Source organism: Culicoides brevitarsis, chromosome 1 (genome assembly GCF_036172545.1).
Source record: "Culicoides brevitarsis isolate CSIRO-B50_1 chromosome 1, AGI_CSIRO_Cbre_v1, whole genome shotgun sequence".
NCBI classification, from domain to species: Eukaryota; Metazoa; Arthropoda; class Insecta; order Diptera; family Ceratopogonidae; genus Culicoides; species Culicoides brevitarsis.
This window is the reverse complement of record NC_087085.1, coordinates 34647834-34665236: the sequence shown is the minus strand read 5'-3', so window position 1 is coordinate 34665236 and position 17403 is coordinate 34647834. Positions and strand designations below refer to the sequence as shown.

The 17403-nt window shown below is 26.4% G+C and overlaps 1 protein-coding gene across 1 annotated transcript in view; it reads right to left on the bottom strand.

Moving 5' to 3' along the window:
• Positions 1-2498: 2498 nt before the first annotated feature.
• LOC134834779 (zwei Ig domain protein zig-8) overlaps positions 2499-17403 on the bottom strand; it is a 124606-nt gene continuing 109701 nt past the window's right edge. The window contains exons 5-8 of the mRNA XM_063849557.1: positions 10835-10998; positions 10547-10758; positions 10374-10479; positions 2499-2628 (exon numbers count right to left, since the gene is read on the bottom strand). Of these exons, the coding sequence (XP_063705627.1) occupies positions 2525-2628; positions 10374-10479; positions 10547-10758; positions 10835-10998 (586 nt within the window). The 3' untranslated portion in view covers positions 2499-2524. The remainder of the gene's footprint in view (positions 2629-10373; positions 10480-10546; positions 10759-10834; positions 10999-17403) is intronic.

The following is a 17403-nucleotide window of genomic DNA, read 5'->3' as shown; positions in this document are numbered from 1 at the left end:
TCGTCTAACGTCGATGGATAAACTTTTTTGTCTAGCATTTGTCATAATTGAAAGAAATTTACGAGTCATTAGTTATGAAAATTTGAGGGATGAGGGATTTTACTCGAAAAATTTCAATCCCTAAAATAACAATAAATTTAATTGTATTTTCCACCAAAACATTCCTTATTTATTTCCGTTTTACCATCATCGTCTTACCTTTTCGTTGCCTCATGTTCACAAATATTTTTTTTTCTTACCTTTTCTATGTGCAACATAAAAAAAAGCGAACAGAAAAGAAAAATGTTGTACACTTTGACAGCAATCAACTTTTGACACATAGTAAATTAAACATCAGTTTCATGAATTTTCTTCCTCGTTCTTCTTTTCTACGTTTTTTTTTTGTTGTTGTTGCTTTTCCTATATATAAATAAACATATATTTATACAATGTTATTTTTGTTGTTGAAATTTTTCGAAAAAAAGGTGGATTTTAAGACAGGCACCGAAAATTAAAGGCAATTATGGAATTTTTCCTGAACCCCTTCCCTTGTTATTTTTTTTTATTGTTTTGCATTCCAGAACGTTTTTTAAATTTTGGGAAATAAAATATCATGGATGGATGTCCATTTCTCAGGAAGTATCTGACATTTGATATGAACACGTGTATCGAAAAAAAATAAGAGAAAAACATTTTTTTTATACATTATACAAGATATTTTCATTCAGTAATTTTTTTAAATTATTTTATTAACCTTCTTTATTTTCATTATTATAATTATTATTATTCCATAATCATAATAGTAATAATTATTAATTTTAATCGTGATTTAACCTACAACTTTTAGCTTTATTTTTTTTTATTTATTTATATATCTTCCATTATTTTTTTCTTCTTTTTTTAATTCATTCACTTTCTTTTATTTTTTATAATAATTTACCTATGGATTTATTTTTTTTTTCATAATAATATAATAAAACTTTCATTCCTTGTATGTCATGTATTTTCGCGATCGATCTAGATTTTATTATTTATTTCACTTTTTTATATAAATTTTTTAATTTTTTTCTGTAATTCAAAACATTTGTCGTTTAAAAGTATTTTTTATTTAGATTTTTTTTCTTACTTTTTATTATAACACTAAATGATCTAGATTAAAATTATTAGCGTCTTCCATTTAGATTACATTTTTTTTTTTAATTTTGAACATTTTTACAAAATTTAAATATGATTTTTTTTAATGATTGTTTATTCAGCCGAAAATTAAATATATATTTTTTAATTTATTTAAAAAAAAATATAAAATTAATTTATTTTTGATTTAAAGAAAAATTCAATATTAATAATATTTATAAAATTTATTAAGATAAATAAACATTATTAATTTTCGTTGATTTTTCCTTTCTTATTTTTGATATCTCTTCACAATTATAATAATAAAACATTTTTTCATCATATTTTTTTTTCGGTAGAAGATCATTAATATTAGTTTAAATTCATTGGATTCAGTTTACATTATATTATCATATATATTTATCATTATTAATTTTTTATATTATTATTTTTGAACATTTCAATGTAGGTAGTGATGTGAAACAAATAATAAACAATATAAAAATTATGTTTAACTTAACACGAAAATTATTTACAATAAATATATCAATTTTATTATTTATTCTACCTTCTTATTTATTTATATTTAATTAATATACTTACAATTAATTTTAATTTGAAAAATTGTAACATATTTGAAATTATGTTATATTTTTTTTGTATCAACACAGATATATTTCATCAATCTCAATTGTTGTGGATTAAATGTTGTTATTATTTACTTATTTATTATACTATTAAATTTAATTAATCCTTGTCAATTACAATCATGCTGTTGTTATTTTTTTTTCTGAAGTGTGTATTTATCTGTTTTTATTTTATTTTATTGTTTTTATGAAATTTTATGTTATATTTTTTTTTAATTATTTATTATTATAAAGTCATGCTTAATCAGCTATTTATTAATATTTTATTATATAACTATGTACAAAACCATTTTTTTTAAATTTTTTATGTACATTAATATTGTATACGATCATGAATATGTTTGCAATTTCCACAAAGGAATTTAATAATCATTCATTCGGTAATTTGATTTATAAATTTTTTAATTTTAAAAATATAAAACAGGTATTTTTTGATGTTGACTGATAAATTCCCGAACAAACAAATCATATCAAATTACGATGATAAAAAAATATTTGTTGCAGAAAATTATCAGTGCGCAATTTTTTTTTGTATATGTTTTGGGGAGATATTTTAATAATATTATCAATTTTTACTTATTTTTTAATTATATTATATTATGTATTTTTTTTTTATCATTTTTTGATATATATTTATTTTTTTTTAACATTTCTTATCATTAATATTATTAGTATTTTACGAATTAAAAAGATAAACTAATAATTTATTTTTTTACATTACAAGTCAATATTGGTGTTCATTTAAAAAAAAAGTAAGAAATAATTTAAACGTTAATTGAAGTCCGTCACGCCCTACAAAGCAGGATAACTGACAAAATGAAACCAACTAAACTCTCATATGTATTTTGTTTTTGCGCTGACGATGTCACAGCAGATGCTGATGATTCACCTGTAAATACAGAAAAAAAAGTAATAATTAACCGGGCGTCTCCATTATTTTTTTCAACAATGTTGCTTTAAAAACCACAAAACGTCAGATAACGACATACGGTTCGTACTGCATACATTTAATTTTGCTGACCGCAACCAATTTTGCAACCAAACTACAGTCATCATGTGTGTGTGTGTACGATAATAATAATAATAAAAGAGACGAACACCAGAAATACCTTGGAGAAATATTTACTCTTTTTACTGGATTTGCAATGTATGTACATATATATGTTGTTATGTATTATTATTATAGACATTATCATTGACTTCTGACAGAAAAGTGCTCTCTTGTCTTGCTATGATGCGTGCGTTCGACCGTGCACGAGAGCGAAGCAATCGACCGACCTGAGAGAAATATAAATGTTAATTCAATTGGAAATCAAAATTTGCCTTTATGAAAAATCAATGAATTGCCTGGCTTTGCGAGGAAAACTTTTTGGGGGATATATGAACAAAGTTGTGTGTTATTTCTTGTATTGTGTGGTCTCTTATGACTATTTTAATGTTTGACGTTGCTCGGTACGATATCGGTGACTCCCGTATGCTTTATGTAAATATTGTAGTAGGATCCATTATGATATCTGTCTTTCTTTTTGCTTTGGGCCTTTTGAAAGTTTCCGTTTAAATGTTTATGCATGTGTGCTATATAACAAACATGACTTATTTCTGACTCATTCACCTATCGTTCGTTGGAAAATCAATGCAATGAAATATGAAGTTGGAGTTGAAATCAACTTGAAATTGTGATTTTGTGAGAGAAGGGAATAACATTTTTATCGACTTTTGCTGTGTTTTTTTGAAAAAAATTTTAAAAAATTCTGAAAAAAATTCTATTATATTTGAAAAGTTTTTTTTTTCATAAATTAGTTAAACATGAATTTTTAATAAAATTTTTAGCTCAAATTTTGCCTAAAAAAATATTTTTTTAAAAATTTCCTGCTATTTTTTTCTTTTTATTTAAAAATCAATTATTCATTATAGTAAAAAAATATTTATCAATTAAATAATTATTATAATAATAATAATTAAATATTTTTTAAAATTTTTTAATTTGAAATAATTATTTAATTTTTTTTTCTTATTTTTAATTTGCGATGGATATTTTAGTTATTTTTTAAATTCTATTTTAATTAAATAAATTAATTAATAAATAAATTAATTAATTTTTAAATATTAATATTTTATTACTTTTTTTATTAATTAATGTTAAATAAATTTTTAAATTTTTTTTTTTTTTAAATTTTTTTAAAAATTATTTAAAATTTTTTTAAATAAAAATTTAATTTCTGTTCCATTTTTATTATTTTTATTTTTTTTTTAAATTTTGTTTTTAATTTTTTAAAATATTTAAATTTTATCAAAAATCACAAAGAAAACTTCCAAATATCTCTCATTCAAGCAATTTTCGTTCTATCTCAATGTATATAGGTCACTATAATAACGACACCTTAATGTATTTAATGATGCGATTTCTCTATTACATGTCCTTTTATATTCACATTTTACCACAGAAACTGATAAATTATTTACAAATAGTCGTAAAAACCAATTAAAAAGGATCCATTGATCAGTTGAGTGGTCATAATCTAAATAAATACACACGAAATTGAGAACGAGAAAACCAAAAAATTATAGTTTGATGTGAAGTAAAGTGTAAAAAAGGCTTGAAACGTAATTGATGATGAAGGATTTTCAGCTTTTCCTTGAGGCAGGCGGTCTGACAACTATTTTGTGCGAAATATATACGCAAAAAGGAGATAAAGAATGGTTTATTTTGCTTATTTATTATGTCTCTCATGTCTCATTGATAAAAATTTAAAGGTCAAAGATTATGTAAAAGTAATGTTTGTGTGTTATTGGGGGATTTTACATGAAAAAAAACTTTTTTTTTCTGTGTTGTTTTTGGGAGAAAAAGGGTGAAATTTAAAGATTTCAACATTTCTAGATGAGCGATTTTATTGCTCTCAAGTATTTATAAGAGAGATAATAAAAAAGCACACATGAACTCGGAGAATTTGTTGAGTATCAATTTATACAAAGGAGCAGCAAGAAAAAAAGAAGAAAAATATATTTTATCACTTGAACCGTGAAAACTTTATCGTTTTACCTTTTTTTCATGCCGTTCTTGCCACTCACACGTCACACTCCGAACGGAAAAACAAGCAATGTGCGGTGTGTTTGTATCGGTCCAAAGCCTTTTTTGCCAAAGAGTAACATAAAGTAGCCTCTATTGTGTGGCGTCGGCATGTGTACGGCATTAGTGGTCTCGCACATTTTGCAGGCAGGCAGAAGGAAAAGACAAAAGAAGGATAAATGATGGACCTTTGAGGATTAATTTTGCTCGTAACGTTCGTTTTATCGCACAAAATGTATGGAGAAACAGGAAAGAGTCATTAACACTACACTTGAAACAGATAATTTTTTTTTTAATCGTTCGACATTTATTTTAAAGGTATTTTTTTATTCAAATTATTACGTCGTAGAAATTTACCTTTAAAAACGCACACAAGCAAAAAAAAAATTTTTATTTATTTTTTAAGGTAAAATTTTTGCATATGGCTTAATATGAGAGACTTACTCATGCGGTGATAAATTCTCTTGAAAAAGTATACTTTTCACAGCAATTAGTTACCACAAAGTGCTTGAAAATGAGACCTTTTCTCAAATTATTTTTTTTTTGTAATGATCGCACTTCACATACCCAAGTCTGACAACAATAAATAACTTATTGAGCAATTATTTGCAGAGACATTGAAAAATTTATTATTAAACTCATTTATTTTCCAACTTTGTACGTTCGACAACAACAACAATAAAAAATCCATTTTCCTTCGATGGATACGACGACAACGAGATTAGTATGCAATTCGACACTCTTGGAAAGTTACGTAGTTTGTTTCATCATTTCATTTTAAATAATGTGCAATGTCTTTTCTATTTTTTCTTCTGTTTTTGTACGACAACGGATGCATTGCAACGCTGAATCTAATTGAAATTCTGATCAATGTTATGTCGGTATTTATTCATCTTCGTGATGCCACTCTTCCTTTTTTCATTCTCTTATTCCAGTTTTTTTCTGTAGAAAATTGTAAATTAAAAAATGTGTTGAATTTGTGATGAGAAAAACGTCGGACTTTATCGCATTTTGATGTTATAGAGCAATTTTTCACATTTTGGTACTCCTCAATTCACAATTTCATACTCCTCATTCATGATTCGAAAGATTGTCTCGTAAAATTAGTGGATTTTCTCATAAAATACAAATATTTCACATTTTCGTACTCCTCTTTGTACCATTTCGTACTCCCCCTTCTACAATTCCTTACTCCTCGGGATTTTTAAAATATATTTTATCGACCAAAAAGTCTTTCTTTCTAAAGTTTGTTAGTTTTTTTTTGTCAAATTCTAATATTTCACAATTTTGTACTCCTCAATTCACATTTTCCTACTCCTCATCATCCAAAAATTAAATTTTTGATCCATAAGTCGCAAATTCAACCTCAAAATTATTTTTATTTCACCAACGGACGACATTTCCAATAAATTACCGCATTTTTTCCACGAAATGCGGTAAGAACGAAGATAAGACAACAACGACGTCGAATAATCGCTTTAAAATGAATTGTTATTAAATTCATATCACGTTCTACAACATTGGATATTTGTTACAATTATTGATATCAATTGCACAAAAAGTTGCAAAATTACGAGATAATTGCAAGAAAATTTCCACTGAGCTCAAGCTCCCGTTTAATTAACTTATAAAAAGTCAGGAAAAAAAAAGTTTTCCCAAAAAATCACGTCGTAACTGTCGACTCGGATAAAAAAGTAACATAAATAATGACAACATGCAGGAATAATTTAAGAGAGTGTATTTAGTACTTTATTGTTTGTGTTTTTTTCCAGCAGCATACATATGAGTCCATCACTGACTAAACTCGACTACATGAAAATTCATCAAAAACTTTTTAATCCAAAAAATTTCACATAAAAATTGATAAAGTTTTGCATAAATATTCAACATAGCTTGGAACATTGGATGGCATGGCATCCGAGTACAAAGTTTTTTTTTTGGGTAGTAAGTAGGCAGTGTTTCAGCCATCTACTGAATGAAATAATAATTTTGACATGCATCATATTATATCGCAAAGTACTGTGGGGAAATGGAATATCAAGAGGATTATTTTTTCTTTTTGTGAGATTTGATTTTAGGACCATTAAAAAATTGGAAAATTCGAAAATGGATTTTTTCTTTGATCAAAAGTTCAATTTGCTAATTGATAACGTTCGTTCTATTATTTTTCGTATATATTTTTTTTGCATTATTTATAAAAAAGTTTTTATTTGAAAAAAAGGACAATTTATCTAAAATCTTTAATATTTGATAAAAAATTAAATTAAAAATTTAAATTGATGAAAAAAATGTTTAAAATATTTTTTAGATTTTTAAATTAAAATAAATTAAATTTAATTAAATTAAATTAAATTTTTAAATTAATTTTCATTTTAGTTATTTAAGCTAAAAAATTTTTAAATTTAATAAATAATAAAATTAAAAAAAAAATAAATAAATTTATTCAATTTAATAATTATTTTAAAATTAATTTAATTTTATTTTAGTAAAATTTTCGACTTTGTTAAAATTAAAAAACAAAAAATAATTTTTTTATATTGAAAAAAAAAAATAAAAAAATATATATTTAAGCCTGGAATACATTTTTTTGATATTTAAAAGCAATTTGAAATGGAATTTTATACTTTTTGCCTCTTCGTCGTTCATCTTTTCACTATTTCCGTACCCTTTGACGTGATTTATGAAAATAAATTGCATTTTCATTTCTTCATACACACTCACTTCACTTCATTCATTTTGCATGTGAGTACACTTGTGTTCTATTTTCCGCCGCTCTCACAAACACATACTCCAAACTGTCTAAAAAAATAACAATTTTGAGTTTAATAATAGCTCATTTTTATCCACTCCCACTATGGAATTCGAAAACGCACTAGACAGAGTTTTTGGTGCATAATCTCGTGTACTTTGCATATCGCACAATAAAATGTCGGAAGAACATCTCTCTCGTCGTTGTCGAGTGGATTTTCGCAATTGCATAAGCTATCACGTAAACTGCTGCGGTTGTGGCTCCGTCAGTCAATCAATAATCATTATCATAAACCGCACAAGCACTTTCGGAGGAAAAAAAATCCTACGAGATGAAAAGTCTTAATTTTGCCTCGCCAATGGAAAAGTTTTGCATGTTGATGAAATTGGTGCTCTATTTTACAGATTTTACTCTATTAACTTTTATGGGCGCGCGTTTTCATGCACTTCGGCAACGTAACTAACATCGATTCAAATTTATGTCGGTAAATGAAGCGCTTTTGCCAATTTGCATGTAAAGGACATTCATAAAACAACGACGTTGCACTACGGCTGGCATCGGGCGAACGGAGCAGTTAACATTTAAATGGATGGATTTTACACAACAAATTTATTGAGTACTTTTGAATAGTTTATTACATCGAACTTGATGAAAATACTTTTGCTCTTTTAGCGAGATTAAATGATTTTTTTTTTTGCCGTGTAAACGTGCATCGATTTCGAGTACAATGACAAGCCGATTAAAATACCTTTTTTTTACAATTACAGCAATAAAATGAAACAATAAAGTGCTTATCGACCAACAACTGTTCGACGAGTAAAAATCGAACAGAGGAAGAATTGCAGAAAATTTTTCTATTTATTTTATCGCCGTCATCATAATCATCGACATCGAAGACATCGACCAATAAAATAATAATATCATACTTTTCTCATGACCTTTTGCCATTATTACAACAAACAGCAGCAGCAGCAGCATCGAAGAGAGAACGAACGACAAGAGAAGACACTTAAATAAAAATTATATAAAATTAAATGCAATTATTGGACATGGTGGTTAGGTTTGACGATGAGCTGCTATTTGCACTACAATTCTTTTCTTCTATTTTTTTTTTGTTTTTTTTTTCATGCGAAGAGAAAAGAAAAAAAGGATCACAAAACGAAACAAAACAAAAAAAAACAAGCGGTTGAAGATGCACTTTTATCTAATGGAAATAATTGCTTTATTGATATAAATTGTTCGAGATATTTTTCCAGCTATAATATTGGCAATTAAGTAATTATTTGTTTTGAGGCCATTTTTAAAAGGACTGAATGTGATCCAATTTTTATTGCTGTGTGCCAGACAGATGGCTTGCAGAAAATTGTTGTGTGTGTGGGGAGACAAAGCAACAACGGAGAAGGATTACAAAAAACGGAAGCAAATGCAATTAAAAATAATTTATGGATCATTTATTAATTTGTAATTTTATGGGTTACTCAAGTGAGGAAAATGCGGGAAAATTTTCAAATGCAAGTAGATTTTGTTATGGTCGAAAAATTGCGATAATTTGAATTTTTATATAAAATAGTTGGTGTTTTAACTTAAATAGATTTATTAAAAAAATAATTTTAGAGAAAAATTCAATACGAAAAAAATTTCATTTAAAAAATTTTTTTCAACAAGAAAATTTTATTAGGGAATTTTTTTTCATTTATTAAAATTTTATTAATATTTAGGCCGCTCCAAATTTTTTTTTGAAATTTTTGTTCCAAAAAAGTCGAAAATCCAATGGGGCAAAATACAAAAAAAGTTTAAAATTTCATCAAAATTGACCATTTTTTAGCCTTTTTCCATATTTTTTCAAGGAATTTCCCAAAATTTTAAAAAAAAATTTTTGATTTTTAAGAATTTTTGTATTAAAAATCGTATTTTAACATGAATTTTCTTCTTTAAATTTTTTTTTTCAAAAAAATTATTTTTCAAAATTTTTTGACAGTTTTTTTTACGAAAATTTTTTGTTTAAATTTTTATCTTGGAATACTCTAAGATATATTTTAAATTATCAAATCTCAATGTAGATACCATAAAATCAACTAAAATATTGATGAAAGACAAAAAACTGTTAAATTTTGTCATTTTGTATGAAAAAGTATTTCAAATTTTTTTTTTTATTTTGCCCCCCCCATTTTGAAAAAATGTTTTTGGGACAAAAAGTTCGAAATAAATTTGGAGCGGCCTTATTCTTTTTTAAATTGTTAAAATTCTTAAATATTCTTGAAAAAAAAAAATTAAATTTAATTTTCAATTTTAAAATTTTTTTAATAATGATATTAATTTTAATGTTTAATTTTTTATTATTTTTTAGTTATACTAATTGTAACAATTTAAAAAAAAATTATTAAAAAACACGAAATATTACAATTTGTTTTAAAATAATGAACAAACTTTTTTACGTTAATTAGAAATAATAAATAAATTAAATTAAAAATAATAAAAATTGAATGAAAAATTTATCAATTAAAAAAAATTGAAATGCGGCAAAAATTGCAGTAAAATTTATTATATTTATGTTATGAACTTCCAAGAAATTCATAAAAAAGAAAAAAAATCGAGAATTAATAATGAAAAGTGTTGACATCAATTTAAAATCATAATTAAATTTTTCAATTTCTGTTGAAATTTGTTCAATTTTCATCAATTTTGTATTTTTTCTCTATTTCTTCGTAATTCTACCATCATTCAATAAAAACAAATTCTCGAAAAATTCAAAATTCCAACGTTTTGTGGTATGCATAAAGAAAAATATTTTTAGAAAAATAGGACAAATTGTACATACCATTGATAACATGTAATGCTACAGTTATTGGTGCACTATTTGATGGACTACACGAATAATTTCCTGAATCCTTTTTCCTCGCTGCTTCGATGGATAGTGAGCCAATCTACAAAATTCACAAGAAAATTAATTCGCAAATCTATTAACAAAATTTCAAAAAAAAAAATTTTTACCGTGCTATGACTATCACCGTCTGTATCTGCGGGACTACGTTCTACCTGTATTCGCCAGCCACGTCGATTCTCTGTGAAAATTTGCTGGGCACCGTGATACCAAATGATATAAGATGGTGGCTCGAGAGCGCCTCTAACTACGCATCGCAACACAACATTACTGCCTGCCTTGACATAGCGATCTGGATCGCCGATTAATTCTGTGCGAGGAACTACAACGAAAAAAAAAATCGAGTTATTGTAATTTTTTTTTCAACATTTTATTAAAATGTCAAAACTTTTACTTACCTACGACGTGCAAATGGACGCGTGCACTAACTTTGGGCTCCGTCGAAACTTGGCACTCGTAGATGCCAGCGTCGCGGGCCTGCACATACTTTATCTGTAATGTCCATATGCCGCTGCTTTCCACATAAAATGACTGAAAACGCTCGTCCGCAATAAATGTTATTCTGTCAAGCGAGGAAGAGAGAAAAAATACCATCAGAAAAAAATAAGTAAAATATTTTGTTGTCGGTTAAACGTATCAGCAAGCAGCTCGCAGACATACGGAAGAGAGATAGTCGTCCTCGACATTCATGTAAAAAATAAAAAAGTTGAATATCCAGGAAAAAATATAATTAAATACAATTCTGATGACATTCGGATGATATCTGTCTGTTATAGTGGTTTATTTTATCTGTGTATGCCGCATGTGTCGCTTCTTGTATGTTTTTGCGGTGTGAGGCGGTTTTTTATGCCTTTGTGTGCAACAATAATGAATGTATGTTTATTTTAGATTGAATCCAGAGACGAGTAAATGTTGTGCATTGCTAAATACAAATGGAAATGAGTTTTCATCTGCATCGTTCTAATATCATCTCAACATGAATTTGGTCTATTTTGTTGTTAAGCATTCGTTTTTAGCATATTTTTATTCGAAAATGTCTGTCTGAGTAACAGAAATTTTTATAAGTGAAGTAATTTTAATTATTTTATTTTTTACAATTTTTTTTTTAGCTCAAAATTCATTATAAAAAATAAAAAAAAAATTATAAAAAATATTAATATTTTTTTTTAAATAAATATTAAAATATTTTAAATTAATTAATTAATAATTATAAAAAATAACAAACTTTGATAATTTAAAAAAAATAAAAATATTTAAATTAAATTAATTCAAAATAAAAAAAAATATGAAAAACTCGAAAATTAAAAATCTAATTATCGAAAAACTTTAAATAAAAATTAATAATAAAAATTCATTTTTTAATAAATTAAATTAATTAATTACAAAATATTTAATTATTCTTTTTAATTAAATTAAAAATAAATAATTTAAAAAAAAAACAAATATAATTAAATTTCTAATTAAATAAATTTTTTTAGAATTTTATACAGGAATTACATAAAATTACTCAAAATGCGCTTAACTAATTTTTTTCGACAAAAAAAAACTTTTCAACAAATTCACTCAAACCTCCTTTTCGTCGTCATCGTTTCACGTATCGAAGCAGAAGTTGCAGGATAATGGTCTACCTCGATTATGTAAGTCCCCCAAACACACACACACAGACAGTCAGGTAAGGCGGAAGTTGATGCAGTGCATCCTGTTTCTCGTCTTTTCTCATAAATATGGATAAAAACGAGCAAACGACGTACTTTTTGCTAATCAAAGCTTTCCGAATTAATGTTAGATGAAATATTTCTCGTGAAAAATTATATCCATTCGTTCAAGCAATGCGATCTAATCCGAAAATTCCTGACCTGGAAACATTTTCAAGTGAATGACTTTTGAGTTCGTTTCAGCTGAAATGTCTAATTCAAATGACAAATACGAGGAATTTTATGAAGACATGACAGAAAACATTCCAATTTTTTGATTAAAATCGCTTTCGTTTTTTAATCAACCAACATTTTTTTTGCGTTCTCTCACAAGGACTCTTGAAAAATAATCAAACTTCTACCTTTTTTCTCGTTTCGTTGGCGGCGTCGTCGTCGTATTAATAAATAATGCAAGAAGAAAAATCTCGGATGTGTCGTGTCCGTTTATCATGCACACACGTTACTGCAGCGCGCACCGACATGAAGTAAGCAAACATTTGCACAGATTCACTTATCAAATGCGGAAGTGAATGACAAAATATGTTGTCGACGTCGTCGTTATCGTTCTCTCGATGCAATGTTTGTTTGTTTGTCTGTCTGTTGTCCTCCTCTTCAAATCGTGTCGTACAACGAGCTCGAGTGCCTGAACGTTGAAAAAGGAGGTTGATGAAAAAATAAAAATTTATCCAATTTTTGCATCCGTTTTTCGTTGTGATTTAGAGGGAAGTTGCAGGAGGGAAAAAAATGACTTAATGAAATTTTTCATTTAGATGATGATGACAGCAACGAAACGTGCAGATTTGAAAAAAAATGTGATTGAAAAGGTTTTCATTGTGAGTTGAAAGTATTCATTTATCGCATTTCTAAAATTTTCAATCGCGAGTTGTCTTTTTTTTAAAGGTTTTCCTTTAGAATTTTTTTATATTTGAATAATTTCCAAATTTTTCTTTTCATTTTATTTTGTTGAAAATAAAATTTATTTAAATTAAATTAAAAATTTGTCAAAAAATAAAAATAAAAAAAAATACATAATTAATTAAATACATTAAAAAACATTAGCAATTAAAATAAATAATTAATTTAATTATATAAATTATTAAGTATAAAATTATTTTTTTTATTGTTTTTTAATTAAAAAAAAAATAATTAAATAAAGTCAATTAATTAAAATTTTTTGAAATTTTAATTTTATTAATTTATTTGGTCAGAAATATGTGAAAAAAACTAATTTTTTTTCAAACAATTGAAAAAAAAAATATAAAATTTAATTTTATGTAAAATAATTATTTTTTTTTACGAATAATAATGCCATGTTAATTTTTAAAGAATTTTCGAGATTTTAGAATAAAATAAATTAAAATTATTTTTAAAAAAATCAATTAGGAATTTTTTTTAATTTATAAATTAATTTTTAAGTTTTAATGAATTTTTTGAAAATTTTCTAAAAAAACGAAATCTCAACTGTATAAAATCGATTTTTTTTTTTCGAAATGCGATAAAAAAAAAAGTAGGTTGTGTTTCTTTTTTCGTAATATAATCAAAAGCACTTTTTTTTCTCGTTGACTGATTGAATTTTTCGACTGTTTGTGTTCCTTTAATTGAAACGCCATGCAAAATTTTGCAACTTTCATCTAACCGAAAATCTGTAAAGCACACCAACTGTGGTTTTATCTCTGCGCTATGAAAATCGGTTTGACATGATGACGACGTCGACACACCTTCGTCTTCGCATCCGCACTCTTTTTGCACCCAAATGAAAAATTTTGCTGCAGTGTTCTTGTCACTTAATTCTAATTTAGTGTGTGTGCGTCTGTAAAAAGAGAGCAAGTGTAGATTTTTGCATCATCATGCTCTAAATAACAACAACGCACACCATTTTCAGAGCACACACTCCGAATGTCTAATTGAGACAACTTGCTTGCTTGTTTGCGTTCATTGCGAAAAAGTGCGATAATCGCTTTTTTCTCATCTCTTCGTCACATAATGCGAGATGAACTGCATTCATATGACCTACTTATTTTTTTTTTCGTAGTTATTTTAAGAGGCAATGCGTGAAAAGAACACACACACGTGGGACTCCTTGTAACAATTTTCCGTTGTAATTTCGCTCGCAATTCAATTATTTGCCGACTTGACGATATAAAAAGACTCGAAAACTCGCACGAGAAAATTGTTTAAATATAAAAAGGCGTCCCACGAGAGACAGCAATAACACGTTTAATGGAGAGCGGCATCTTTTTGAGGTCCAATTTAAGAAATTAATTCATTCGTTCCGGATCTGGAGGCGATTCTTGCAAAAAAAAATATTTGATTAGCAGGTTCATTGTCAGTCCTTGCGCTTGACAAATACGCAAAAAGAAAAAAAAAGTTACGTAACTCCAGTTTGCCGCTCGAGGCTTCACTCGGATATTTGTTTTTGTCATGACTGCGATTATCTTCACACAATTGCCGGGTATGTCACTGATATGGCGTATTAATAAATTAGTAGCACGCACCGCCTGACTGATGAATTAAACGACTGCTCATATTTCAATTTGGCCTAATCATAAATAATGTGATTCGCGGGTGTTGTATTTATTATTAAATTATTATACGAAAAAAACGAAAAAAGTTGTCATCTCGTTGTGTCTCTTTTCTTTGCCGCCATCTACGACGTCTATTGTATTTTTGATGATTCTTTCATAATTTCCCCGAGGAAAGACAACAGCGCAGCGCACATTCATTTTCTCGCTGTGTTTATTTATTTCGCGCTGTTTACACAAGAAATGGAAAAGATGTTGAAGATGTTTTTTTTTCGCTTCGCTTTTTTTTTAGCATCATGCGTCGTCGCATGCCTGCTGATGGATATCGATTAAAAATTTACATTTCCAATCAAAATTTTGCGGGATTATGTCGTCATCGCGCAAATTTTATCTAATTTAACCGGGAAATCGCTGCAAATTGACACCACATTAATAATTATAGTCGTATCAGGATGTCAATCATGTCAAAATCGCTGCTACCAAAAAATTTAGGGATTATCTTAATTTTTTACTCAGTAAATAAATAATTATTTTTCTCATGTCGTTGTGTCGTTCTCGTTGCTGCTACGATGATATATTAATATAACATTATTATTAGTTTTTCATGTCTATCAGCAGTGTGTGTGTGAGTCATGACATGGGAACCTCATAAATGATAAACACTTAATCAATTTATTTATTATTTTTGCGAGTATAGGGGGGTATTGCAGCAGTAAAGTGATTCACCTGTAAATCCGGTGACTATTGATTTATGCGGCAATGACACTTAATGACAGGCACACTGTGAAAAATGCTTCATTGAACAAAAAGAGATTTTTTATATGAAAAATTTTATAGATAAAAAATAAAAAAAAAAAAAAAAAATAATTAAATAAAAAAAATTAAAAAAATAAAAAAAAATAATATAAAAAATTATAAAATAAAAATAATTATAAAAATAAAAAAATTAATATATTAATATATAAAAATAAATTATATTATTTTTTTTATTTTTATAATTATGTTTAATTTTAATTTTTCTTTTAATTTTTTATATATTTTTAGATTTTTTTTTTAATTAGACAATTAGTTTTGATAAATCTTTTATTTAAAAAAAAAATTAAATATTAAATTTAAATATTATTAAAAGAATTTTTTTAATAGATTTTAATTTTTTTTTAATAATGTTTTTATACAGTTTATATTTATTATTTTTTAAATTTTAACGAAAAAATATTTAAATTAAGTTAATAATTTAATAAATTAAAAATAAAAAAAAAATTAAATATATTTCAATTTTTAGATATTTTTTTTATTTTGAAAAATAATAAATTTCAATATTTTTTTACTTTTTTTTTTTTTTTTTTTAAACAAATCTTTTTTAAAATTAAATTAATTTTTTAAAATGCTATTAATGAATATCAATTTATTTTAAATTTTTTATTTTAACTATAGAATCATTTTAAATTGAGTTAAATGACTTTATTAATTTCTTTAATAAAAAAAAATAAAAATTTAAAATATTTTAAAAATTGGAAAAAACTTTAATATTTTTTTATTATGCTTTATAATCGAATTTCGAAAGATAATTAAAAAAAAAAATTTAAAAGAAAAAATAAAATTTCAAAATAAATAAAAAAAAAACTAAAAATTGCTCAAAAAATATAAAAAAAATAAAAACTCACCAAAACGATATTTTTCGAGTTCAATTCCAAATAAAACTTCAACACTGTCCATTCCGCCCCATAAGTCGCAATAAAAAGAGGTTTAAATCAAAGCCTTCGTACAACAGCTTAGTTCACCACGCAAGACCTAACCAGCAAAAATGACAATCATTTTCATTTCATTTGTACTTTTTCTCTCACTGTCCATTAGTTCCGAAAGTTTTCCTTTCAATTTCTTGTTATGACTTATAAATAAATATCATATATTGATGTGATGGCAATTCATAAAATCCCATGCTTTTGTTACCAACTGTAACTCTGTCCATTGTGCGAAATGCGAAGCAGAAGAAGAAGAAGAAAAATGTCAAAGTTAATTCAAAATAAATATTTTTCTTCATATTGCTAGCTTCTCTGCTGCTGTTTCTGCTCCGATGTTTGTCTTATATAAAAATTTTATTTATCTAAATAAATGATGTTGCTTTGTCGCATGTTTGATTTCCGCAATTTATTTGTCGTCTCAAGCAGTGCACACATTTGCCGCACCTTGTTAGGAGGAAATCTTGAGTCGGCTTGTGTGTGCGATGCGAACTTGAACTTTTGTTCTGGCGTTTCTCAGGAAATTTCCTTCCATCTGGTTTAACACGATGGACTCACTCATTTATTGTTTGTTTTATCCATGGATGTGTGTCACTTCGGAATAAACTTCTGCTTTTTTTCTCTGTTATTATTATTTGCTTTACTTTAACTCGATCCCTTTCTCTCTCTCATTTGGTCGCTCCATCACTCGACAGCAACATCCAACATGTATGAAGAATGATATAATACATTTCACTTTATTTTACTTTTCATGATTACTCGACGTTCCATGACACATGTACTACTTCGACTGTCGACTGCGAGCAACGCAACATACATCCAGGATATTTTATGTAGGAGAAAGTTTAGTAAACATTTATCAAAAGTTGTTTTATTATTATTATTCTTATTGTGAATGCGGGCAACAATAGCTCATAGCTCGAGATTCAGACAATTGTGGAGCAAAAGAAGGAAAAAAACGAGTGCGGCACGAAGAAGCGTAGGAAGCTCGAATTTATGCTTTTCTTGTTCC